Source organism: Heptranchias perlo, chromosome 14 (assembly GCF_035084215.1).
Source record: "Heptranchias perlo isolate sHepPer1 chromosome 14, sHepPer1.hap1, whole genome shotgun sequence".
Lineage (NCBI taxonomy): Eukaryota > Metazoa > Chordata > Chondrichthyes > Hexanchiformes > Hexanchidae > Heptranchias > Heptranchias perlo.
The window spans coordinates 4,639,508-4,666,542 of NC_090338.1; the positions used below are offsets into that span (position 1 = coordinate 4,639,508).

The following is a 27,035-nucleotide window of genomic DNA, read 5'->3' on the forward strand; positions in this document are numbered from 1 at the left end:
GCCAATGTAGGTCAGCGAGCGCAGGGGGTGGGTGATGGGTGAACGGGACCTGGAGCGAGTTAGGATACGGACAGCAGAGTTTTGGAGTAAAAACAGAAAGTGCTGGCGAAGCACAGGATGTCAGGCAGCATCTGCGGAGAAAGAAAGAGAGTTAATGTTTCACCTCAAGTTTACGGAGGGTGGAAGATGGAGGCCGGCCAGGAGAGTATTGGAATAGTCGAGTCTAGAGGTAACCAAAGCATGGATGAGGGTTTCAGCAGCAGATGAGCTGAGGCGGGGTCGGAGACGGAGACGGGCGATGTTATGGAGGTGGAAGTAGGCGGTCTTGGTGATGGAGAGGATTTGGGGTCAGAAGCTCATCTCAGGGTCAAATAGGACGCCGAGGTTGCGCACGGCCTAGAAAATTATGAATGGTTTTGATAGAGTAGATAGGGAGAATCTGTTTCCACTGGCAGGAGGGTCGGTAACCAGAGGGGACAGATTTAAGATAATTGGCAAAGGAACCAGAGAGGAGATGAGGAGAAATTGCTTTTATGCAGTAACTTATGATCTGGAACGCGCTGCCTGAAAGGGCGGTTGAAGCAGATTCAATAATAACCTTCAAAAGGGGAATTGGATAAATACTTGAAAAGGAAAACATTTTCAGGGCTATGGGGAAAGAGCAGGGGAGTGGGATTAATTGGACAGCTCTTTCAAAGAGCCGGCACAGGCACGATGGGCCGAATGGCCTCCTCCTGTGCTGTGTGATTCAGGCACTTCTGCTTTTCTCTTTGCCCGGTTGACGATGAACTGATCTTCTCTTCCTCCCAGGTTGGCTCCATTGTACTTCAGTGCGACCATGCTCTGGGTTCTGATTGCTTTGGCTTCAGCCGGAGTCCTCGGCCAGTTGTCCTCTCGGTATTTGGGCTATAATCCAGCAGCTGCTGCAAGAGCCTTCGTCGGACTGTGAACAAGTTGGTCGACCATCTCCGTCTTAAGTGCTGCCCTCTTGAAAGATTATTTAAAGTGCTAATTAAACTTAAAACCAACTATATATATATATATTTTTTTGCTTCATTCGAACTGTTGTGTGTTGAGGCCAAGACCCTGAAGTTAGTCTCTCCAAATGTTAATGTGTGAGTATTTTGTTGGATAATTCCTGTTTCTGGTGTTTTACCCGGGGGGTGTTTGGACACTGATCTCTGAGGAGCCCGACTTCAAAACGAGATTTGGTGAGTCGGGGACTCAGAAATTCGATCATGTGACTCCCTCAGCTACGCATCATTCTCAGAAAAAAACTGTACACCTGAAACCGGCTGCCCTGAGTACATAGAAAGTACAGCACAGAAACAGGCCATTCGGCCCAACAGGTCTGTGCTGGTGTTTATGCTCCACACGAGGCTCCTCCCTCCCTACTTCATCTCACTCTATCAGCATATCCTTCTATTCCATTCTCCCTCATGTGTTTATCGAGCTTCCCCTTAAATGTATCTACACTATTCACCTCAACTACTCCTTGTAGTAGCGAGTTCCATATTCTCACCACTCTCTGGTTAAAGAATTTTTTCCTAAGTTCCTTACTGGATTTATTGGTTAATATTTTATATTTATGGCCCCTAGTTTTTGACTCCCCCACAAGTGGAAAATCTTCTCTAATGAAGGATCTACACTAAAACGTTAACCCTGCTGTGAACTTCTTGCATTTGCAATTTCCTTTTTGTTTTTACTTCTGCTATTTGACTCGCTGCCACTTGTCTTCCAGGAAGCTCATCCTCGAAGAATTAATCTTTCTCTCTTCATTGTTGTGTCGATTTGTCTCTCTCGTCTCACTCGATGCCATTCTTGTCCCTTTTCCCTTCTTGGTGACGGTGCATTTGCCAAAACCAATATTCCCAGCGCCCGACTCCAGCTCCGACTCTTTCCGTGAGGATTCTTACCGAGTGCTCACTCTTCCTCTTTCGGGATCCTTTCCTCGATATCCAGCATTCCTTTGACTACTGCTCTCCACTTCCAACCCTCTCTCTACAATGGATGCTCCATCTCATCCAGTCCGGGGATGGGCAATAAATGTCGGCCTTCCCAGTGACGCCCACATCCCTATCGTCGATATCCCATTCCTCCATCTCATTCATCGCTCCAACCAACACCCTCTTGACTGGAAGCCAAAGCAAATCTTGGATGTCAGTCCTGCTGCTTCCTTCCTTTCCCAAGTATCAGTGACCCAAGGTGATTCGAGTCAGGCTGAAATCCCACCCCGGGTACCTGACCAACTCTTCCATGTTCCTGGATCTCCTCTAATGTGACCAAAGCCTACAAGTGTGGGGGATATGTAAAGACTGTGACTGTGATACCGTTTGTTGCTAAGTAATGAATAAATACTGTCTACATCTGTAATAAGCTAATTTTTACATCAGTTACAAAGAAGCACATTAAAATATTCAATAAGTTGAGACTCTTTCACAAAGCCTGTTAATTTTCACTTGACCGTATTTAAACAACGGGAGAATGAGCTGGGGATGCTCCGCTATTAAAATGGGACAAGAGGTGATCACTCTGCTACTTAAACCTCACCATGATCCAACAGACTGGGCACTTCTTTACTGAATTTCGAATCGTGCGATAGCATTGGCCTTCAAAGAGGGAAAGTAATGAGTTTGGGACAGTCCGTGACAGATTCGGATGTGACACCCAATGGTAATCAGTGTATCATTTATTAACAGTCAAATCAAACATGTAAAAGTACCCAATATTAAAAGACAGTAATAATAGAGTTTAAAACAATATTACCCCGTTTGATCTGTAGGCAGAGTTCGTAGTGGTCGTTTTGAGTTCTCTGACAGCTGGGAGGTCTTCTCCGGATCCTCTGCCCTGAGCTTAGGAGATTTTGGATTGTTATGGCCTTGGCCAGATTCTCTCACCATATGACCACCATAGCTGCAGCACCAGGAGGAGGCCATTCGGCCCATTGTGCCTGTGCCGGCTCTTTGAAAGAGCTATCCAATTAGTCCCATTCCCCTGCTGTTTTCCCATAGTCCTGCAAATTTTTCCCCTTCAAATATTTATCCAATTCTCTTTTGAAAGTTATTATTGAATCTGCTTCCACCGCCCTTTCAGGCAGCGCATTCCAGATCAGAACAACTCGCTGCGTTAAAAAAATGTTTCTTCATGTCGACTCTGGTTCTTTTGCCGATCGCCTTAAATCTGTGTCCTCTGGTTACCGACCCTCCTGCCACTGGAAACAGTTTCTCCTTATTTACTCTATTAAAACCCCTCATGATTTTGAACACCTCTGTTAAATCTCCCCTTAACCTTCTCTGCTTTAAGGAGAACAACCCCAGCTTCTCCAGTCTCTCCACATAACTGAAGTCCCTCATCCCTGGTACCATTCTAGTAAATCTCCTCTGCACCCTCTCTATGGCTTTGACATCCTAAAGTGCGGTGCCCAGAATTGAACACAATTCTCCAGCTGAGGCCTAACCAGGGATTTATAAAGGTTTAGTGGAGTTGCTATTCACAAGACCTTTATAGATTTACAAGGTTGTTTTTTGCAGAGCTCAAGGTGGTCAGTTTGTTTACTCATCTCGCTATTGTTCCGTTCTTACCGCTGTCTTTGGATCATTGTTCCTCTTTCTATCGGTAGCTGTCTTGCCTCACAACGAGGATGATGATGAGATTCAGTCACTTAGACAAAGGTCAGTATTTTACAATTCAGCAAAATAATCCGCACAGCCTGCAGAGCATGATGGTTAATAGCGTTAAGAAAATTATGTCAATTTATCCCTACTCCCAATATTCTTACAAGTCCCAACCCGGTTCCTAGTGGGCATGAGCTGGTGTGCTAAATAGAAAAAAGTTCCCAGTATGTTGGAGCTAGGGCACAGAGCAGAGGAAGCTTAACTCCGTATCTAAACCATGCTGCTAATCTTGGGCTAATAAGTGACAAGTAGCATTGACGCCACACAAGACCACCTCCACCACCCCCCTCCCCTTGACATTCAAAGGCATTACCATCACTGGGTCACTACTAAAACCGTCTACTGGCCAGGATTAACCTGGGGAGCAAAGATAACAGCTGGCATATTGTTTTCACTACAAACCATCTCCTTAAACCCCTCTCCCCTCAACCCCCACCTCCAACAATAAGCACCAGGAGCTCATGGACTTCTTTGTCGCTAAGTTTGAGACCATCTGTTCAGCTGCCTCTGGCGTTTTCTCTCCGCTCCCCCCCCCCCCCACTTTCCCTTGTCCACCAAGCCAACCCTCCCCTCAGGCTTGCCCCTGCTCTAGCCCTGAATCTGCATCATTCTCTAGTTTCTCTCCTATGTTCCCTTCGTGCCCTCTCCAAGCCTATATTGTCCATGAGACCCACCTCATGCTCCCTCGACCCTATTCCCGCCAAACTGCTGACCACCCAACTTCCTTTTCTGGCCCCCATGCTAGCTGACATTATAAATATTTCCATCTCCTCAGGTATTGTCCCCTTCAAAACCACCACCATCATCCCTCTCCTCAAAAACCTAACCTTTACCTTTCAGTCCTTGCAAAACTATCGGTCCCATCTCCAACCTCCCTTTCTCTCCAAAGTCCTTGAACATGTTGTCGCCTCCCAAATCCGTGTCCATCCTTCCCGCAACTCCATGTTTGAATCCCTCCAATCAGGTTTCCGCCCCTGCCACACCACAGAAATGGCCCTTACCAAAGTCACAAATGACATCCTATGTTTCTGTGACTGTGGTAAACTATCCCTCCTCATCCTTCTCGGCCTGTCTGCAGCCTTTGACACGGTTGACCACTCCATCCTCCTCCAATGCCTCTCCTCCGTTGTCCAGCTGGGTGGGACTGCGCTCACCTGGTTCCATTCCTATCCAGTTGCAGCCAGAGAATCACCTGCAATGGCTTCTCTTCCCTCTCCCCCACCGTTACCTCTGGAGACCCCCAAGGATCTATCCCCCTCCTATTTCTCATCTACATGGTGCCCCTTGGCGACATTGCCTGAAGACATGCGCCAGGAATTCCTCTGAACCGCTCCCGCTCCATCCCGTGTAAGTGGGGTTTCCGCTGCTCTTCCGGCGAAGTTACGATGGCAAAGCAGGAGCAGCTCCCAGGAAATTCCTGGCCATGGGGTCAGGTTCCACCTGTACACTGACGCCACCCAGCTCTACCTCACCACCACCTCTCTCTCGCCCCTCCACTGTCTCTACGCTGTCGACTGCTTGTATGACATACAGTCTTGGATGAGCTGGAATTTTCTCCAGTTATATATAGGGAAGACCGAAGCCATCGTCTTCGGTTCCTGCCCCAGCTCTGAACCCGAGCCAACGATTCCATCCCTCTCCCCGGCCACTGTCCGAGGCTGAACCAGACGGTTCACAACTTTGCCGTCCTATTTGACCCTGAGATGAGCTTCTGATCGCATATCTTCTCCATCACCCAGACCACCTTCTTTCACCACCATCATATCGCCCGTCTCCACCCCCTGCCTCAGCTCATCGGCTGATGAAACTCTGATCAACATCTTTGTTACCTCCAAACTTGTCTATTCCAATAATCTCCTGACTAGCCTCCCAGTGTGTCAGTATTTACAGGGGGTACCCGGAGTGTGACAGTATTTACAGGGGGTACCCGGAGTGTGTCAGTATTTACAGGGGGTACCCGGAGTGTGTCAGTATTTACAGGGGGTACCCGGAGTGTGTCAGTATTTACAGGGGGTACCCGGAGTGTGTCAGTATTTACAGGGGGTACCCGGAGTGTGTCAGTATTTACAGGGGGTACCCGGAGTGTGTCAGTATTTACAGGGGGTACCCGGAGTGTGTCAGTATTTACAGGGGGTACCCGGAGTGTGTCAGTATTTACGGGGGGTCCCCGGGAGTGTGTCTGTATTTACAGGGGGTCCCTGGGAGTGTGTCAGTATTTACAGGTGGTCCCCGGGAGTGTGTCAGTATTTACAGGGGGTCCCTGGGAGTGTGCCAGTATTTACAGGGGGTCCTGGGAGTGTGTCAGTATTAAAGGGGGTCCTGGGAGTGTGTCAGTATTTACAGGGGGTACCCGGAGTGTGTCAGTATTTACAGGGGGTCCCTGGGAGTGTGTCAGTATTTACAGGGGGTACCCGGAGTGTGTCAGTATTTACAGGGGGTACCCGGGAGTGTGTCAGTATTTACAGGGGGTACCGGTGTGTCAGTATTTACGGGGGGTCCCCGGGAGTGTGTCAGTATTTACAGGGGGTACCCGGAGTGTGTCAGTATTTACGGGGGGTCCCCGGGAGTGTGTCAGTATTTACAGGGGGTCCCCAGGAGTGTGTTAGTATTTACAGGGGGTCCTGGGAGTGTGCCAGTATTTACAGGGGGTCCTGGGAGTGTGTCAGTATTAAAGGGGGTCCTGGGAGTGTGTCAGTATTTACAGGGGGTCCCCGGGAGTGCGTGTCGGTATTTACAGGGGGTCCCCGGGAGTGTGTCAGTATTTACAGGGGGTCCCCGGGAGTGTGTCAGTATTTACAGGGGGTCCCCGGGAGTGTGTCAGTAATTACAGGGGGTCCCCGGGAGTGTGTCAGTAATTACAGGGGGTCCCCGGGAGTGTGTCACTAATTACAGGGACTCCCCGGGAGTGTGTCAGTAATTACAGGGGGTCCCCGGGAGTGTGTCAGTATTTACAGGGGGTCCCCGGGAGTGTGTCAGTATTTACAGGGGGTCCCCGGGAGAGTGTGTCAGTATTTACAGGGGGTCCGTGGGAGTGTGTCAGTATTTACAGGGGGTCCCCGGGACTGTGTCAGTAATTACAGGGGGTCCCCGGGAGTGTGTCAGTATTTACAGGGGGTCCCCGGGAGAGTGTGAGTATTTACAGGGGGTCCCCGGGAGTGTGTCAGTAATTACAGGGGGTCCCCGGGAGTGTGTCACTAATTACAGGGGGTCCCCGGGAGTGTGTCAGTATTTACAGGGGGTCCCCGGGAGTGTGTCAGTATTTACAGGGGGTCCCCGGGAGAGTGTGTCAGTATTTTTAGGGTGACCACTACAGAAAAGTTTGAAAACCACTGTTATAGGAAGGTGTAAAATTGAAAACGAGGGAAAGGAAAGAGGTCAGGAGATTAAAAACTCAAGTTTGAAAATATGAAACAAAGAACGGAAAACACTGGAACCACTGTTACTACCTGATCAAGGAGAGCCAGCCTTGTGTCTCGAATGGGACCCTTGAGCTGAACTCAGTGATTCTGTAAACACCAAGCAGGTAGTTCGGAGAAAGGAAAGCAAATCAGTTCCAGATGATTAAATTTGCAGTAACCAAGTGAAAGTTTCTTTGTCAGAAAGGCATTAGATCGACAGGAAAACTGTTGAAAACTGGATGCCAAGATAAGCAAACGTTTGAAGATTGTCTCAGCGCGTCAAAACTGAGTGTCGAGAATTCTGGTTTAGAAATAAAACGGTCGGGATTTTCCCGACGATGTGAAGTGACGGAGAGGTTCAGATTGGTCTCTGTGGTCAATGGAAATCAGAATCTGAGGAACCTTCTAAATATTGAGAGGTGTAGTTGAGGTTAAAGTAATCCGCTCAACTTGGCAATGAGCACCAATCGAAGGTACAAAAACTCGCACACTTTTCGTAAAGTTCGATGGTGGACATGAGGAAGAGACTCCCGGGGAAGAGAGTTGACTGTCGGTGAATTGGAACTGGATCGATAGCTAGTGAGAAGAGTGAAATATTAACAGAACTGCTTGATATATTTTCGTGGGGGAGGACGGGGCAACTTAGTGTGAATGGTACCAGGGCTTAAAGGGTTGAATTATGAGGACAGGTTGTATAAAATTGGCTTGTAGTCCCTTGAGTTTAGAAGGTTATGGGGTGACCTAATTGAGGTGTTTAAAATGATAAAAGGATTTGATAGGGTAGATAGAAAGAAACTGGTGGGGGGAGTCCAGAACAAGGGGGCATAACCTTAAAATTAGAGCTCGGCCGTTCAGGGGTGATGTCAGGAAGCACTTCTTCACACAAAGGGGAGTGGAAATTTGGAACTCTCTTCCCCCAAAAGCTGTGGATCAGTTGAAAGTTTCAAGACTGAGATGGATAGATTTTTGTTGGGTGAGGGTATCAGGGAATATGGAGCTAAGGTGGGTAGCTGAAGTACAGATGAGCCATGATCGAATTGAATGGCGGAACCAGCTCGAGGGGCTGAATGGCCTTCCCCTTTTCTCTAAATTCTAGCAGTGATGTGGGAGAGAGTCCATGATGGGAAGGCAGGACACGGACTCTGGATGCAGTGGGTTAAGTGGTTACTCTGGACTTTCTTATGTTGGACACAGTTTTAAGGCAAGTTGGGAATTTTTTGCTATCTTGCGAGAACTTGGCACGTATTTCAGCTAGATCAATGCGGCAGGAAATCAACTCCCCAGAGGATGTGACAGAATGTGCTGCTCCGAGCAAAGGTGCAGATTGCCAAGATTTAAAACATACTGACTTCTGGCAGTGCTGAATTTCATTTTGAATGGAATCCATGTAGGTTGGAGGTAACGAGTGCGAGTGAGTATAGGAACAGGAGAATAGACCGGATGAATGCGTGGCTGCAGGGATGGTGTAGGAGGGAGGGATTTAGACTCCTGGGGAAGGTGGGACCTGTACAAACGGGACGGGTTACACCCGAGCAGGACCAGGACCAGGACCAATGTCCTCGCGGGGGTGTTTGCTAGTGCCGTTGGGGAAGGTTTAAACTAGAGTGGCAGGGGGATGGGAACCTGAGCGGGGAGTCAGAAGGGAGTAAAGTTGAGAGCAGCAAGAGAGGGGAAGACCCAGGGGAAATTTACAATACAAATAGTACAAACAGTTGTTCAAGAACAAGTGAAAGGGAAAAGCGGAGAGCAGCGGAAAGAAAGTGTACTTTAGACACTACAGATAAAGTGAAAACTAGAAGGCGGAAGGCGATTATCCCAGCATCAAAGCTGAAGGTCAGGCTAGGGTGTGTGGCCCAACTAAGAGTTCTATATACAAATGCACGGAGTATAAGGAATAAATTAAATGAACTACAGGTTCAAATTCAAATTGGAGGGTATGACATGATAGCTATTGCTGAGACATGGCTGCAGGATGGTCAGGATTGGGAACTAAATATACCGGGTTATAAGGTCAACAGGAGAGACAGGGAAAATGGAAGAGGGGGAGGAGTAGCCTTAGTGATTAGAGATGAAATCAATTCAATGATAAAGGAGGATATAACGAGAGGTAAGCAGCCAACAGAGACCTTATGGGTTGAATTGATAAATAGGAAAGGATCTAAGACTATAGTGGGAGTTGTGTATTGGACCCCTGGCAGCAACTCTGAAGTGCTAGATTGTATAAATGCAGAGGTTAGACAAGCATGTACCAAAGGCATAGTGGTCTTAATGGGGGACTTTAACCTTCACATAGATTGGGGAAAGCAAACTAGCAACTGTCAGAAAGGTAGTGAATTTCTTGAGTGTGTCCGGGATAGTTTTCTACAGCAGTATGTCCTAGAGGCAACAAGGGGGCAAGCCATACTAGATTTAGTAATGAGTAATGAACCAGATTTAGTTAACGGCTTAACTGTGCGTGAACATCTATCCAATAGCGATCATAACATGATCGAGTTCAATGTAGTGTTTGAAAGGGAAAAAAGTGAATCAGCTGCTAAGATTCTAGACTTGGGTAAGGCGGACTTTAATGGGATGAGACAGAGACAGTCCACAGTAAACTTGGCAAATCTGTTAATGGGTAAAACGACTGATGATCAGTGGGAAATGTTTAAAGAAACATTTAACGTGATACAGAATCGGTTTATACCCCTGAGGGGCAAGAACTCTACTTGCCAAAAAAAACAGCCATGGACAACTAAAGAGGTAAGGGACAGTATAAGACATAAGGAAAGGGCATACAAAAAGGCAAAAAATAGCACAGATCCTGGCGAATGGGAAAGATACAAAGATCAACAAAGGGTCAGAAGTAAAGGGAATTAGGGGTTACGGGGAGCGGGCAGGAAATTGGACATGAATTTAGATTTGAGGTTAGGATCAGATCAGCCATAATCTTATTGAATGGCGGAGCAGGCTCGAAGGGGCGATTGGCCTACTCCTGCTCCTACTTCTTATGTTCTTATGTCACAAAACAGATAATTGTAAACAATTTTACAACACCAAGTTATAGTCCAGCAATTTTATTTTAAATTCACAAGCTTTCGGAGGCTACCTCCTTCCTCAGGTGAACGATGTGGAAATGAAATCCTCGAAATGAAGTCGCATTTATAATTCACAGAACAATGCTTGGTGATAACAGACAGTTTTTTCAACTGCCCGTTGCCAAGGCAATCAGTGTGCAGACAGACAGGTGTTACCTGCCAGGTCTCAGAATATACAAATCACCAAAAAAAACAACAAACAAAAAAAACAGAGATAGAGAGGTAGAAACATAGAAAAGACAGCAACTGACCCGTTATATTAAAAACAGATAACATTTGTTCGCTGGTGGGGTAACGTGTAGCGTGACATGAACCCAAGATCCCGGTTGAGGCCGTCCTCATGGGTGCGGAACTTGGCTATCAATTTCTGCTCGACGATTTTGCGTTGTCGTGTGTCTCGAAGGCCGCCTTGGAGTACACTTACCCGAAGGTCGGTGGCTGAATGTCCTTGACTGCTGAAGTGTTCCCCGACTGGGAGGGAACCCTCCTGTTTGGCGATTGTTGCGCGGTGTCCGTTCATCCGTTGTCGCAGCGTCTGCATGGTCTCGCCAATGTACCATGCTCTGGGGCATCCTTTCCTGCAACGTATGAGGTAGACAACGTTGGCCGAGTCACAGGAGTATGAACCATGCACCTGGTGGGTGGTGTCCTCTCGTGTGATGGTGGTATCTGTGTCGATGATCTGGCATGTCTTGCAGAGGTTACCGCGGCAGGGTTGTGTGGTGTCGTGGACGCTGTTCTCTTGAAAGCTAGGTAATTTGCTGCGAACGATGGTCTGTTTGAGGTTGGGTGGCTGTTTAAAGGCGAGTAGTGGAGGTGTGGGGATGGCCATAGCGAGGTGTTCGTCGTCATTGATGACATGTTGAAGGCTGCGGAGAACATGGTGTAGTTTCTCCGCTCCGGGGAAGTACTGGACGACAAAGGGTACTCTGTTGGTTGCGTCCTGTGTTAGTCTCCTGAGGAGGTCTATGCGATTTTTTGCTGTGGCCCGTCGGAACTGTCGATCGATGAGTCGAGCGTCATATCCCATTCTTACTAGGGCGTCTTTCAGCGTCTGTAGGTGTCCATCGCGTTCCTCCTCGTCTGAGCAGACCCTGTGTATTCGCAGGGCCTGTCCATAGGGGATGGCCTCTTTGACGTGGTTAGGGTGGAAGCTGGAAAAGTGGAGCATCGTGAGGTTGTCCGTGGGCTTGCGGTAGAGTGAGGTGCTGAGGTGCCCATCTTTGATGGAGATTCGTGTGTCCAAGAAAGAAACTGATTCTGAGGAGTAGTCCATGGTGAGCTTGATGGTGGGATGGAACTTGTTGATGTTATCGTGTAGTCTCTTCAGTGATTCTTCGCCGTGGGTCCATAGAAAGAAAATGTCGTCGATGTATCTGGTGTATAGTGTTGGTTGGAGGTCTTGTGCAGTGAAGAAGTCCTGCTCGAACTTGTGCATGAAAATGTTGGTGTATTGGGGTGCGAATTTGGTCCCCATGGCTGTTCCGTGTGTTTGGGTAAAGAACTGGTTATTGAAGGTGAAGACATTGTGATCCAGGATGAAGCGGATGAGTTGTAGGATGGCGTCCGGAGATTGGCTGTTGTTGGTGTTGAGTATTGATGCTGTCGCAGCGATGCCGTCATCGTGGGGGATACTGGTGTAGAGTGCCGAGACGTCCATCGTGGTGAGAAGTGTTCCTGGTTCAACTGGTCCGTGGGTACTGAGTTTTTGTAGGAAGTCTGTAGTGTCGCGACAGAAGCTGGGGGTTCCCTGTACGATGGGTTTCAGGATGCCCTCGATGTATCCAGAGAGGTTCTCACACAGGGTTCCGTTGCCTGATACGATAGGACGTCCGGGTGTGTTGGCTTTGTGTATCTTTGGGAGGCAGTAGAAGTCTCCCACGCGGGGAGTACGTGGGATGAGAGTGCGTAGGATGCTTTGAAGGTCTGGATCGAAGGTCTTGATCAGTTTGTTGAGCTGGTGGGTGTGTTCTTTGGTCGGGTCTGCGGGTAACCGTCTGTAGTGTTCCTGGTTGTCCAGTTGTCGGTATGCTTCTTTGCAATAGTCCGTTCTGTTCTGTATGACTGGCTCCTCCTTTGTCCGCTGGTTTGATGACAATGTTGCGGTTGGTCTTGAGAGCGTTGATGGCGTTGCGTTGTGCTCGGTTGACATTCTGGACTGTCTTCTGAGTGCGGCTGATGAATCTGGCATTGACGCATTTCCTGACAGCTTGAGCATACATGTCAAGCTGAGGGCAGCGACCCTCCGGAGGAGTCCAGTTTGACTCTTTCCTCTTCGGTTGCTGTACCGCGGATCCCTCTGTCTGCTGTTCCGGATCGTCGATTGTCTCATTGGGTTCGCTGCTGAAATCTTGGGGTTTGTGGTAGAATTCCCGGAGCCTCATTCTCCTGATGAATTCCTCTGTGTCCGCCGCGAGACTAATGGGGTCCATTTTGGTAGTGGGGCAGAAATTGAGCCCTCGGCTGAGAACTTCGATTTCGTCTGGTTGAAGGGTGTGGTCGGACAAATTGACGATAGACTTCCCTGTGGTTGCAACCGTGGTACCAGGGGAAGCTTGGTCAATGCTGGTGGTGATGCCGAGTTTCTCAAGCTTCCTGCTCTTGGTTTTCATGTAGGCAGCGTAGTTCCGTTGCCTCGTCTGTTTGGCGGTATAACGTAGCTGGTCTGCTGTGTCCTGAGTACAGGTTGAGAGTATGGACTCTATCTTGGTTTCGAGGTTGTGGCGTCTGCTGTAGAGTTGGTGTATGAGATGGTTGCGGAGTGTGCGAGAGGTACGGCGGCAGAGTCTCTCAGCGTAATCCGAGTTGTATGTGGACCTGAGTGGGTTCGCCAACATTTTCATGCACAAGTTCGAGCAGGACTTCTTCACTGCACAAGACCTCCAACCAACACTATACACCAGATACATCGACGACATTTTCTTTCTATGGACCCACGGCGAAGAATCACTGAAGAGACTACACGATAACATCAACAAGTTCCATCCCACCATCAAGCTCACCATGGACTACTCCTCAGAATCAGTTTCTTTCTTGGACACTCGAATCTCCATCAAAGACGGGCACCTCAGCACCTCACTCTACCGCAAGCCCACGGACAACCTCACGATGCTCCACTTTTCCAGCTTCCACCCTAACCACGTCAAAGAGGCCATCCCCTATGGACAGGCCCTGCGAATACACAGGGTCTGCTCAGACGAGGAGGAACGCGATGGACACCTACAGACGCTGAAAGACGCCCTAGTAAGAATGGGATATGACGCTCGACTCATCGATCGACAGTTCCGACGGGCCACAGCAAAAAATCGCATAGACCTCCTCAGGAGACTAACACGGGACGCAACCAACAGAGTACCCTTTGTCGTCCAGTACTTCCCCGGAGCGGAGAAACTACACCATGTTCTCCGCAGCCTTCAACATGTCATCAATGACGACGAACACCTCGCTATGGCCATCCCCACACCTCCACGACTCGCCTTTAAACAGCCACCCAACCTCAAACAGACCATCGTTCGCAGCAAATTACCTAGCTTTCAAGAGAACAGCGTCCACGACACCACACAACCCTGCCGCGGTATCCTCTGCAAGACATGCCAGATCATCGACACAGATACCACCATCACACGAGAGGACACCACCCACCAGGTGCATGGTTCATACTCCTGTGACTCGGCCAACGTTGTCTACCTCATACGTTGCAGGAAAGGATGCTTCAGAGCATGGTACATTGGCGAGACCATGCAGACACTGCGACAACGGATGAACGGACACCGCGCAACAATCGCCAAACAGGAGGGTTCCCTCCCAGTCGGGGAACACTTCAGCAGTCAAGGACATTCAGCCACCAACCTTCGGGTAAGCGTACTCCAAGGCGGCCTTCGAGGCACACGACAACGCAAAATCGTCGAGCAGAAATTGATAGCCAAGTTCCGCACCCATGAGGACGGCCTCAACCGGGATCTTGGGTTCATGTCACGCTACACGTTACCCCACCAGCGAACAAATGTTATCTGTTTTTAATATAACGGGTCAGTTGCTGTCTTTTCTATGTTTCTACCTCTCTATCTCTTTTTTTTGTTTGTTGTTTTTTTTGGTGATTTGTATATTCTGAGACCTGGCAGGTAACACCTGTCTGTCTGCACACTGATTGCCTTGGCAACGGGCAGTTGAAAAAACTGTCTGTAATCACCAAGCATTGTTCTGTGAATTATAAATGCGATTTCATTTCGAGGATTTCATTTCCACATCGTTCACCTGAGGAAGGAGGTAGCCTCCGAAAGCTTGTGAATTTAAAATAAAATTGCTGGACTATAACTTGGTGTTGTAAAATTGTTTACAATTGTCAACCCCAGTCCATCACCGGCATCTCCACAACAAAACAGATAGTAAGAGCTACAAAAAGAGAGTATGAAAAGAAACTTGCAAGGGATATCAAAACCAATACGAAGATCTTTTATAGTTATAATAGGAAAAAGAGGGTGGTCAGGAGCAGTGTTGGCCCCTTAAAAACTGAAAGTGGGGATATTGTCATTGACAATGGGGAAATGGCAGACATGTTGAATAATTACTTTGCGTCAGTATTTACAGTAGAAAAAGAGGATAGCATGCCAGAAATCCCAAGAAAACTAATATTGAATCGGGGACAGGGACTCGATAAAATTAACATAAGTAAAGCAACAGTAATGAAGAAAATAATAGCACCAAAGAGTGACAAATCCCCAGGACCAGATGGTTTCCATCCCAGGGTTTTAAAGGAAGTAGGTGAGCAGATTGCAGATGCCCTAAGTATAATCTTTCAAAGTTCTCTAGATTGGAAAATTGCACATGTCACTCCACTTTTTAAGAAAGGAGAGAGAGGGAAACCAGGGAATTATCGACCAGTTAGCCTAACGTCTGTTGTGGGGAAAATGCTGGAGTCTATAATTAAGGATAGGGTGACTGAACACCTCGAGAATTTTCAGTTAATCAGAGAGAGCCAGCATGGATTTGTGAAAGGTAGGTTGTGCCTGACGAATCTGATTTAATTTTTTGAAGAGGTGACTAAAGTAGTGGACAGGGGAATGTCAATGGATGTTATTTATATGGACTTCCAGAAGGCATTTGATAAGGTCCCACATAAGAGACTGTTAGCTAAGATAGAAGCCCATGGAATCGAGGGAAAAGTACGGACTTGGTTGGGAAGTTGGTTGAGCGAAAGGCGACAGAGAGTAAGGATAATGGGAAGGTACTCACATTGGCAGGATGTGACTAGTGGAGTCCCGCAGGGATCTGTCTTGGGGCCTCAATTATTCACAATATTTATTAACGACTTAGATGATGTGGAGATGCCGGTGATGGACTGGGGTTGACAATTGTAAACAATTTTACAACACCAAGTTATAGTCCAGCAATTTTATTTTAAATTAACAAGCTTTCGGAGGCTTCCTCCTTCCTCAGGTGAATGAAATGAAATCCTCGAAATGAAATCGCATTTATAATTCACAGAACAATGCTTGTTGATTACAGACAGTTTTTTCAACTGCCCGTTGCTTAGATGAAGGCATAGAAAGTCTCATATCTAAGTTTGCCGATGACACAGAGATTGGTGGCATTGTAAGCAGTGTAGATGAAAACATAAAATTACAAAGCGATATTGATAGATTAGGTGAATGGGCAAAACTGGCAAATGGAATTCAAAGTAGACAAATGTGAGGTCATCCACTTTGGATCAAAAAAGGATAGAACAGGATACTTGCTAAATGGTAAAAAGTTAAAAACAGTGGATGTCCAAAGGGACTTAGGGGTTCAGGTACATAGATCATTGAAGTGTCATGAACAGGTGCAGAAAATAATCAATAGGGCTAATGGAATGCTGGCCTTTATATCTAGAGGACTAGAGTACAAGGGGACAGAAGTTATGCTGCAGCTATACAAAACCCTGGTTAGACCGCACCTGGAGTACTGTGAGCAGTTCTGGGCACCGCACCTTCGGAAGGACATATTGGCCTTGGAGGGAGTGCAGCGTAGGTTTACTAGAATGATACCCGGACTTCAAGGGCTAAGTTACGAGGAGAGATTACACAAATTGGGGTTGTATTCTCTGGAGTTTCGAAGGTTAAGGGGTGATCTGATCGAAGTTTATAAGATATTAAGGGGAACGGATAGGGTGGATAGAGAGAAACTATTTCTGCTGGTTGGGGATTCTAGGAGTAGGGGGCACAGTCTAAAAATTAGAGCCAGACCTTTCAGGAGTGAGATTAGAAAACATTTCTACACACAAAGGGTGGTAGAAGTTTGGAACTCTCTTCCGCAAATGGCAATTGATACTAGCTCAATTGCTAAATTTAAATGTGAGATAGATAGCTTTTTGGCAACCAAAGGTATTAAGGGATATGGGCCAAAGGCAGGTATATGGAGTTAGATCAAAGATCAGCCATGATCTTATCAAATGGCGGAGCAGGCACGAGGGGCTGAATGGCCTACTCCTGTTCCTATGTTCCTATGATCCTAACTGAAGCAGCAGGGGTCCAAGTTTAACTGGGCCAATGTAAGGGGAAAACTCTGGGAAGTTCCACTCCAACCCATGAAGGTGATCAAACAGGGACCAGGTGACACCAGAACACATGGGGACACCTACCTGCTATCGGTAGAGATGTGCATCACACTCAGGAACTCGACCAGCTCCCTTTCGAATAAAGAAGAAAGAACTTGCATTTATATAGCGCCTTTCACAACCTCAGGACATCCCAAAGCGCTTCACAGCCAATGAAGTCCTTTTTGAAGTGTAGTCTCCGTTGTAACGTGGGAAATGCGGCAGACAATTTGCGCACAGCAAGATCCCACAAACAGCAATGTGATAATGACCAGATAATCTGTTTTGGTGATGATGTTGGAGGGATATATATTGGTCTGGACACCGGAGAGAACTCCCCTGCTCTTCGAAATAGTGACTGTGCTTTAAAAGAATTTCATCGGCTGTAAAGTGCTTTGGGACGTCCTGAGGTTGTGAAAATGGAAGTTCGTTCTTTCTTAAAGAAAGAATTTGCATTTCTATTCCGCTTTATTCTCAGGATGTCCAATAGCAGTTTACAGCCAATGAAATAGTTTGAAAGCACAGTCGCTGTTGTTTTGCAGGAAATGTGGCAGCCACTTTGTGCACAGCAAATTAACGATTGATCGGATAACATGGTTTTGCTGATGGTGGAGGGAGAAGTGATGGTAGATAATGCCGTGGAATCTTTTCTGTTCACCAGAATAGGCAGACAAGGCCTGGGTTTAATGTCTGGTCTGAAAGTCAACGCTCCAACAATGAAGCATTCCCTTACTAGGAGTGTCAGCCTAGATTGAGAGCTCATGTCTGCCATCGATAGATCACCAGGCTTGATTGCTGGGTAACAATTGGCAACTTTTTTTTTATTCGTTCACGGGATGTGGGCGTTGCTGGCGAGGCCGGCATTTATTGCCCATCCCTAATTGCCCCTTGAGAAGGTGGTGGTGAGCCGCCTTCTTGAACCGCTGCAGTCCGTGTGGTGACGGTTCTCCCACAGTGCTGTTAGGAAGGGAGTTCCAGGATTTTGACCCAGCGACGATGAAGGAACGGCGATATATTTCCAAGTCGGGATGATGTGTGACTTGGAGGGGAACGTGCAGGTGGTGTTGTTCCCATGTGCCTGCTGCCCTTGTCCTTCTAGGTGGTAGAGGTCACGGGTTTGGGAGTTGCTATAGTGCATCCTGTGGATGGTACACACTGCAGCCACGGTGCACCGGTGGTGAAGGGAGTGAATGTTTGGGGTGGTGGATGGGGTGCTAATCAAGTGGATTGATTTGTTCTGGATGGTGTTGAGCTTCTTGAGTGTTGTTGGAGCTGCACTCATCCAGGCAAGTGGAGAGCATTCCATCACACTCCTGACTTGTGCCTTGTAGGTGGTGGAAAGGCTTTGGGGAGTCAGGAGGTGAGTCACTCGCCACAGAATACCCAGCCTCTGACCTGCTCTTGTAGCCACAGTATTTATGTGGCTGGTCCAGTTAAGTTTCTGGTCAATGGTGACCCCCAGGATGTTGATGGTGGGGGATTCGGCGATGGTAATGCCGTTGAATGTCAAGGGGAGGTGGTTAGACTCTCTCTTGTTGGAGATGGTCATTACCTGGCACTTGTCTGATGTGAATGTTACTTGCCACTTATCAGCCCAAGCCTGGATGTTGTCCAGGTCTTGCTGCATGCGGGCTCGGACTGCTTCATTATCTGAGGGGTTGCGAATGGAACTGAACACTGTGTAATCATCAGCGAACATCCCCATTTCTGACTTTATTAGGAGGGAAGGTCATTGATGAAGCAGCTGAAGATGGTTGGGCCTAGGACACTGCCCTGAGGCACTCCTGCAGCAATGCCCTGGGGCTGAGATGATTGGCCTCCAACAACCACTAGGTAACAATCACTTAGGGAGCTTATTGTTTCATTGTCATATTTTATACACAGAATTCTAAGGAAATTGATAGAGATGGATAGAACAGGAAGTGAGAGTTTGGATGGAGTGTAAAGAGAAGTAAGGGAGAATGAGGAAATTAAATTACGCTAAACCTTTATAAATCACTGGTTGGTTCTCAGCTCAAGTATTGTGTCCAAATTCTGGGCATCACACTTTAGAAAAGATGTCAAGAGAGGGTATTAGAGAGGGTGCAGAAGAGATTAACTAGAATGGTAACAAGGATGAGGGATTTCAATTATGTGGAGAGACTGGAGAAGCTGGGGTTGTTCTCCTTAGAGCAGAGGTGATTAAGGGGAGATTTTGATAGAGTAAATAAGGAGAAACTGTTTCCAGTGGCAGGAGGGTCAGTAACCAGAGGACACAGATTTAAGATAATTGGCAAAAGAACCAGAGGGGAGATGAGGAGAATTTTTTTTTACACAGCGAGTTGTGATGATCTGGAATGCGCTGCCTGAAAGGGCGGTGGAAGCAGATTCAATAATAACTTTCAAAAGGGAATCGGATAAAAACTTGAAAAGGAAAAATTTGCAGGTCTATGGGGGAAGAGCAGGGGGAGTGGGACTAATTGGAGAGCTCTTTCAAAGCAACTGGCACTATGGGCCAAATGGCCCGCCTCCTGTGCTGTAAGATTGTACGAGGTGCAAGAGGGGTGTGGAATGTGGCAGGTGCTGATGAGTTGATCCGAGCAGGGTGGTCTGTGACCACCACCGTATTCACCTCACACCCTGTCACCGCATTTTGAGATGGGCCGAGCAGAGATATGTTGAGGGTCTTCCCAAAACCAGTTACTTTTTTTTTCAAAAAATATACTTTATTCATAAAATTTGCAGCAATATTATACAATACAGTTCTCATATCACATTCCAAATGTACACAATACAGATTATACAATTTGCAGGTTACATCAAGTACAGTTCAATGAACACATTGTACATAATTACAGTTCATGACACTCTAGGGTGTCTCATTGCATTATACTCAATACAGATTATTGATTACAGATTCATTACAGGTACATTACAGATTCATTACAGGTACATTACAGCAATTTGAATTTTACATTCTGTCCGGGGGAGTTTTTCCCTGATTGCAGCCCCTGGGTATACAAAGGCGGGAAGGCTCTAAACGGTTGCCTTTCCCCACAGAGCCTTTGCGGCGGCCGCACCCGTCCTCAGTGCGTCCCTGAGCACGTAGTCCTGGACCTTGGAATGTGCCAGTCTGCAACACTCGGTCGAGGACAGCTCCTTGCACTGGAAGACCAGCAAGTTTCGGGCAGACCAAAGGGCGTCTTTCACCGAGTTGATGGTCTTCCAGCAGCAGTTGATGTCCGTCTCAGTGTGCGTCCCGGGGAACAGCCCGTAGAGCACAGAATCCTGTGTTACGGAACTGCTCGGGACGAACCTGGACAGATACCACTGCATCTCTCTCCAGACCTTCCTTGCAAAGGCGCATTCCAGAAGGAGATGGGTGACGGTTCCGTCTGCACCGCAGCCTCCTCGGGGACAGCGTGCGGTGGCGCTGAGAGTCCGGGAGCGCATGACGGATCTGACGGGAAGGGCCCTTCTCACCACCAGCCAAGTTAGGTCTTGGTGCTTGTTTGAAAGGAACCAGTTACTTTCTTAAAGGTGTAATAACTCTGGGATTCTACTAAACCTTGAAAGGAATATTTATGGTCGGGGCACCAGAGAAATCACCAACCCCTTCACCGTAACCACCTCATCAAGAAGCCATCTGGGATTTACCACCCAGTCTATACCTAGGAAGAAATGATGCCTAAATTTGATTCACCAAATCGTCTTGATTCAACCAGTTTGGATTAGCTTAACATTTACCCCACCAATCCCTCTATTAGGACATGCAGAGCCTACTGAATAAATTAACCCTCTCTTGTTAAATCATTAATGAGGAAGTCAGACCATGAAGTAATGAACTAACATTTCTTTATTTAAACGCGTTTAAATTGAACTAACAGTATGCCAATTATTTAGTAGATATGGCTAACTGACGGACTGAATACTGGAGGGGCAGTCACCAGCTGGATGACTATCAGTCGACTTAAGGGCCTGATATTGATAATTGGTGCGATTGGTTTGTGCTTGGACTCCCTATACAGCGGACATGTTAAGAACATTGGATAGCAAGTCGACTGCACAAATCAAAGACCAATTAGTTCAGATTATTCCCGATACACTCACACTTGTGGGGGAGACTCGGTGTATTGCAGGTGTTCATCCCCTTCAGTGTCACATTAAAACAGCCATGTTAGTAACTGTGGTGGCCTCGGTTAAGTTCTGACATGGGCGGTTCAGTTACTCCCAGAACTTCCTAGCCTTCAGTAACAATGGGACAAAAATCAGATTAAAAAGGGACGTATTTATATTTCCCTACCATGTTATCTCCGAGCCGTGGCCTCGACATCTCGGGGCCTACCAGTTCCTGAAAACAATTCCATGTTCCGCACAGTTAGCACTTCCAGTTTCCCAGAGTTCAGCAGAAGGTCGTGGGTTCAAGTCCAACTTCAGAGACTTGAGCACAAACTCCAGGCTGACACTCCCAGTGCGGTACTGAGGGGAGTGCTGCACTGTCGGAGGTGCCGTCTTTCGGATGAGACGTTAAACCGAGACCCCATCTGCCCTCTCAGGTGGACGTAAAAGATCCCACTATTTGAAGAAGAGCAGCGGAGTTCACCCTGGTGTCCTGGGGCCAATATTTATCCCTCAACAAACATCACTAAAACAGATTATCTGGTCATTATCAAATTGCTGTTTGTGGGATCTTGCTGTGCGCAAATTGCTGCTGCGTTTCCTACATTACAACAGTGACTACACTTCAAAAAAATGTCATTGGCTGTAAAGCACTTTGGAACATCCTGAGGTCGTGAAATTCTATATAAATACAAGTCTTTCTTTCTTTGACTGCTGAAACTCCATTTTGAGGGCACACTTGAGGTAGTTTCTCCGGTATTTTCCTCACACGGGCCTATCTCACACACTAACTCCATCTGCTCATTTCTTTCAGTGTTACACTGCTCTCATTTTACCCCTCACTTTCTTTTCTTTCCCTCTTTTAAACTCTCTTTATCCCTCACACTCTCTTATTCTCACTTTTATGCCTCTCAACTTCTCGTGATCTCTTTTTTGCCTTCCTCACTTTCTCTTCTCTCTCTCTTTTCTTTAATGTTTATTCTCCCTTACATGTTCTCTCACATTCCCTCCCTCACATTCTCTCCCTCACATTCCCTCCCTCACATTCCCTCTCTCACATTCCCTCCCTCACATTCCCTCTCTCACATTCTCTCCCTCACATCCTCTCCCTCACATTCCCTCTCTCACATTCTCTCCCTCACATCCTCTCTCATGTTCTCTCATGTTTTTTCTCTCGTGGTCTCTCATTTTCCGTCTCATGTTCTCTCTCTCTCATGTTTTCTCTCTCATGACTCAAGGGAGTCATGATGAACCTTTATAAAACACTGGTTCGGCCACAACTGGAGTATTGTGTCCAGATCTGAACACCGCACTTTAGGAAAGATGTGAAGGCCTTAGAGAGGGTGCAGAAAAGATTTACTAGAATGATTCCAGGGATGAGGGACTTAATTTAAGTGGATAGACTGGAGAAGCTGGGGTTGTTCTCCTTGGAACAGAGAAGGTTGCGAGGAGATTTGATAGAGGTATTCAAAATCATGAAGGGTCTAGACAGAGTAGATAGAGAGAAACTGTTCCCATTGGGGGAAGGGTCAAGAACCAGAGGAGATAGATTTAAGGTGATTGGCAAAAGAACCAAAGGTGACATGAGGAAAAATTTTTTTACACAGTGGTTATGATCTGGAATGCACTGCCCGAGGGGGTGGTGGAGGCAGGTTCAAACATGGCCTTCAAAAGGGAACTTGATAAGTACTTGAAAGGAAAAAAATTGCAGAGCTATGGAGATAAGGCGGGGGAGTGGGACTAGCTGGATTGCTCTTGTACAGGGCCAGCATGGACTCGATGGACTGAATGGCCTCCTTCCGTGCTGTAACCTTTCTATAATTCTATGATTCTATGTTCTCTCTCACTCATGTTCTCTCTCTCTCTCTCTCTCATGTTCTTTCTCTTTCATGTTCTCTCATGCTTTCTCTCTCATGTTTTCTCTCATTCTCTTTCTCTCATGTTCTCTCTCTCTCATGTTCTCTCTTCCTCTTGCTTTCTTCCTCTCTCGCGCATCCAGAGCTGGTGGGCTTTGAATTCAGACCCACAGGCACATGGACTCAAGGTGTCTCCTGCGGGCCATTGTTGGGGAGGAGGGTGAAGATGAGAATAGGCCACTGTGTGGGGAAACAATGAAATTCTATTTAGTTCCCAGTCCAAGGAACCCCGTGCGCTCAACGAGAACTCACAGGTCATCACTTGACCCCTAGTGCTTTCAACTTAACTCCTAAAGTTTCTTGATGCCATGGCGACAGCATCTCGATTGGACTGTTACATCACAGCAGGGATGTAAATTTCCATGGTTTTGGGGATCAGTCAGCTCCGTGTTAAAGCACTGAGGACCACTGAGGACCGAATGCGGCTGGTGATGTCCTGAGACTATTCGATGCTGTCGTCAGCCAGCTTTGTAACACCAGAGCAGCTGTGACATCATAAGCCGACGTCCAATATATTTGATGCAATGATATTTTTATTTCAATTCCCCTCACTTTTCACAATTGCTTTCCTCACATCTTCAAGTTGCATCGACATGTGCCATCACCTGAATCACAGCTCACTGGGTCAAGCAGCTCCCGAACCTCTGCCAATGTCCACTTCATCACCTTCCATAAGAGCAGGCCAGGTAGAAATTTTTCTTCATTTTTGTTTTAGTGTGTGTGAATATTTGTGCTCATCCAGGTCAGAGATATTATGCTGGGGAATGGAACATTTTCCATTTCAGATACCCACTATCAATATCAAACACTCCCAGGGCAGGTACTGCATGGCGTTAGATACAGAGTAAAGCTCCCTCTACACTGTCCCATCAAACACTCCCAGGGCAGGTACTGCATGGGGTTAGATACAGAGTAAAGCTCCCTCTACACTGTCCCATCAAACACTCCCAGGGCAGGTACAGGACAGGTTAGATACAGAGTAAAGCTCCCTCTACACTATCCCATCAAACACTCCCAGGGCAGGTACAGGACAGGTTAGATACAGAGTAAAGCTCCCTCTACACTATCCCATCAAACACTCCCAGGGCAGGTACAGCATGGGTTAGATACAGAGTAAAGCTCCCTCTACACTATCCCATCAAACACTCCCAGGGCAGGTACAGCACGGGTTAGATACAGAGTAAAGCTCCCTCTACACTGTCCCATCAAACACTCCCAGGGCAGGTACAGCACGGGTTAGATACAGAGTAAAGCTCCCTCTACACTATCCCATCAAACACTCCCAGGGCAGGTACAGCACGGGTTAGATACAGAGTAAAGCTCCCTCTACACTGTCCCATCAAACACTCCCAGGGCAGGTACAGCACGGGGTTAGATACAGAGTAAAGCTCCCTCTACACTGTCCCATCAAACACTCCCAGGGCAGGTACAGCACGGGTTAGATACAGAGTAAAGCTCCCTCTACACTGTCCCATCAAACACTCCCAGGGCAGGTACAGGACGGTTTAGATACAGAGTGTGTTGAGTGAATGTGAATGTGTTTGAGTTTGTGAGTGAGTGTGAGTGTGAAGGTGTGTGTCTGTTGAGTGTGTGTGTGTGTGTTGAGCGAAGACAGAATTGGGTTCTGCCAAGATGCACCCTATGGTGGAATAGCCTACTGGCTCTCACTGCTCAGACTGACATGCGATGAGTGTGTGTGTGTTGAGTGGGAGGGTGTGTGTGAAGTGTGTGTGTGAGTGGGAATGAGTGAGTGTGTGAGTGAGTGTGTGAGTGAGTGTGTGTTGAGTGAAGACAGAATTGGGTTCTGCCAAAATGCACTCTATGGTGGAATAGCCTACTGGCACTCACTGCTCAGATTGACGTGCAATGAGTGTGTCTGTTGAGTGTGTGTGTGAGTGGGAGTGTGTGTGAGTGGGAGTGTGTGTGAGTGGGAGTGTGTGTGAGTGGGAGTGTGTGTGAGTGTGAGTGTGAGTGGGAGTGTGTGTGAGTGGGAGTGTGTGTGAGTGGGAGTGTGTGAGTGGGAATGAGTGAGTGTGTGTTGAGTGGGAATGAGTGAGTGAGTGTGTGTTGAGTGGGAAGGTGTGTGTGTGTGAGTGGGAATGTGTGAGTGGGAATGAGTGAGTGCGTGAGTGAGTGTGTGTTGAGTGGGAATGAGTGAGTGTGTGTGTGAGTGTGTGTGTGTTGAGTGGGAATGAGTGAGTGTGTGTGTGAGTGTGTGTGTGTTGAGTGGGAATGAGTGAGTGTGTGTGTGTTGAGTGGGAAGGTGTGTGTGAAGTGTGTGTGTGAGTGGGAATGAGTGAGTGTGTGTGTGAGTGTGTGTGTTGAGTGGGAAGGTGTGTGTGTGTGAGTGGGAATGAGTGAGTGAGTGTGTGAGTGTGTGTGTTGAGTGAAGACAGAAATGGGTTCTGCCAAGATGCACTCTATGGTGGAATAGCCTACTGGCACTCACTGCTCAGATTGACGTGCGATACTGCGTTCACTTGTATGAAAGCGAAAAAGAGTTCACATTTGTTAGAAAACTGAGACCTTTTGTGAAAATTATGTCGACCAAATCCTTTAGAGTGTCGGAGTAAATGTGTCCTTTTAACGATTATTGTCTAGCAGTGCTGAATGGGTCTATTCCACAACTTTAAGGACTTCATTGACTATATTAAGACCTTCTTTGAACAACTCTCACTACCTTGTAGATGTAAATTTAACCCCAAGAGGAGCCCATTACGCAAACATGCCCCCATTTCTTCACTTTACTTGTTGGACTACGACCACAGGATTGCAGAGCTCGGTTTGGACCACGAGCCTCCTGTTTTTCGAATCAGTGGGCAGAGGTTGACCTTTAAGAAAGGAAGGTGGATATCTCAGTCCTGTCAAGGTATCTTTCCTTCCAGCCAGAGTGATCTGGTGAAGAACGTCAAGGAAAGAAACCGTCTTCTCCAGGACCAAAACAACGTCCTGCAACTGAAATTGGAACTGGTGATGGACATGTTGACCGAGACCACAGCTAACCTTCTGCTGTTGGAAGAGGATGAGGATGAGACGGAGGAGCGGGAGCAACAGGAAGAGGAGGAGGAGAAGGAAGAGGAGAAGAAAACATGTCCGAAGAAACTTCCAACGCGGTCCAACAAATACGAAGTGGATTCGAGTGACTTTGAATTGGAAGAGGAGGTGACGCCAAGTCAGCGAGGCAACAGGTACGAAATGGAGCCCACATCGACAGAGGACGAAAGCGGGTACTCGGAATTAAAATCGAGGGTGTTCACCAAGAAGCCTCAAGGCGAGGTCAAACCCAAGGTTTGCCCGATGAGACGCGCAGCGCTGGCAGCGTCGAGGGCGAGAGCAAGTTCAAACAAGTACCCAAATCCAAAGGCCCAGCTCCTCTTTCCCTCTGCGCCAGTGTCAAAAACAAAGTCCTCTCCAAAGGTTTGTAAACTCGAGTTGGAGCCGAAACCAAAGCCCAAGAGGCGTCGGGCGGAATCCAGACCCAAACCCGTTAAACCCACAAACGGAACTTGTCCCGTGAAAAAGGGATCTCGGCTATGAATACGGAACTCCGCAAAATTAACGAGATTGTGGACCATCCGTTTTGTGACTCTCCCCTTAACTGTTTGATTATTTTCTGGTGATGCAATAAAAACATAAAGACACTGATTTTCCTTTTTTGTTAAACAGATTAAGGGGATATTTGTTAGAGGTTTTCAAAATCATGAGGGGTTTTGATAGAGTAAATAGGGAGGACATGTTTCCAGTGGCAGGAGGGTCGGTGACCAGAGGACACAGATTTAAGGTAGTTCACTAACGACACCTTTGATTGGTGTGATGGTGTCCCAGCCTAATATAAGATATGCGATTTGAGAACCTCTCACTCACTCACCTGACGAAGGAGATAATCTCCGAAAACTTGTGATTTTCAAATAAATCTGTTGGACTATAACCTGGTATCACTCTCACTATCATTCTCTCACTCTCTCACACTCTCACGCTCTCTCACACTCTCTAACTCTCACTCTCTCACAATTTCACACTCTCACTCTCTCACTCTCACTTACACACTCTCACTCTCGCTGTCTCACTCTCTCATACTCTCTCACTCACTATCATTCTCTCACACTCTCTCACTCTCACTATCATTCTCTCACACTCTCACTGTCTCACTCACACACTCTCACTCTCACACTCTCACTCTCACTCTGTCTCACACTCTCACTCTCACTGTCTCACTCTCACACTCCCACTGTCTCACTCTCACACTCCCACTCTCTCTCACTCTCTCTCACTCTCACTATCATTCTCACACTCTCTCACTC

General features: G+C 47.2%; 2 protein-coding genes across 3 annotated transcripts in view; both read left to right on the plus strand.

The window, feature by feature from the left end:
* The window catches only part of ltc4s (leukotriene C4 synthase), a 29,520-nt gene extending 27,091 nt beyond the window's left edge, over positions 1 to 2,429 (plus strand). The window contains exon 5 of the mRNA XM_067995973.1: positions 811 to 2,429. Within this exon, the coding sequence (XP_067852074.1) occupies positions 811 to 949 (139 nt within the window). The 3' untranslated portion in view covers positions 950 to 2,429. The remainder of the gene's footprint in view (positions 1 to 810) is intronic.
* A 1,160-nt stretch (positions 2,430 to 3,589) lies between these two features.
* On the plus strand, positions 3,590 to 26,366 carry LOC137332031 (histone H3.v1-like). Of its 2 annotated transcripts, none has more exons than XM_067995760.1 (3): positions 3,590 to 3,671; positions 23,318 to 23,420; positions 25,336 to 26,366. In XM_067995760.1, exon 3 carries the CDS (start codon positions 25,345 to 25,347, stop codon positions 26,269 to 26,271), a length of 927 nt encoding a protein of 308 aa, XP_067851861.1. In that variant the 5' UTR covers positions 3,590 to 3,671; positions 23,318 to 23,420; positions 25,336 to 25,344; the 3' UTR covers positions 26,272 to 26,366. The 2 variants fall into 2 exon arrangements, with proteins under 2 accessions (XP_067851861.1, XP_067851862.1); XM_067995761.1 differs by having other exon boundaries at positions 25,339 to 26,366.
* The last annotated feature ends 669 nt before the right edge of the window (positions 26,367 to 27,035 follow it).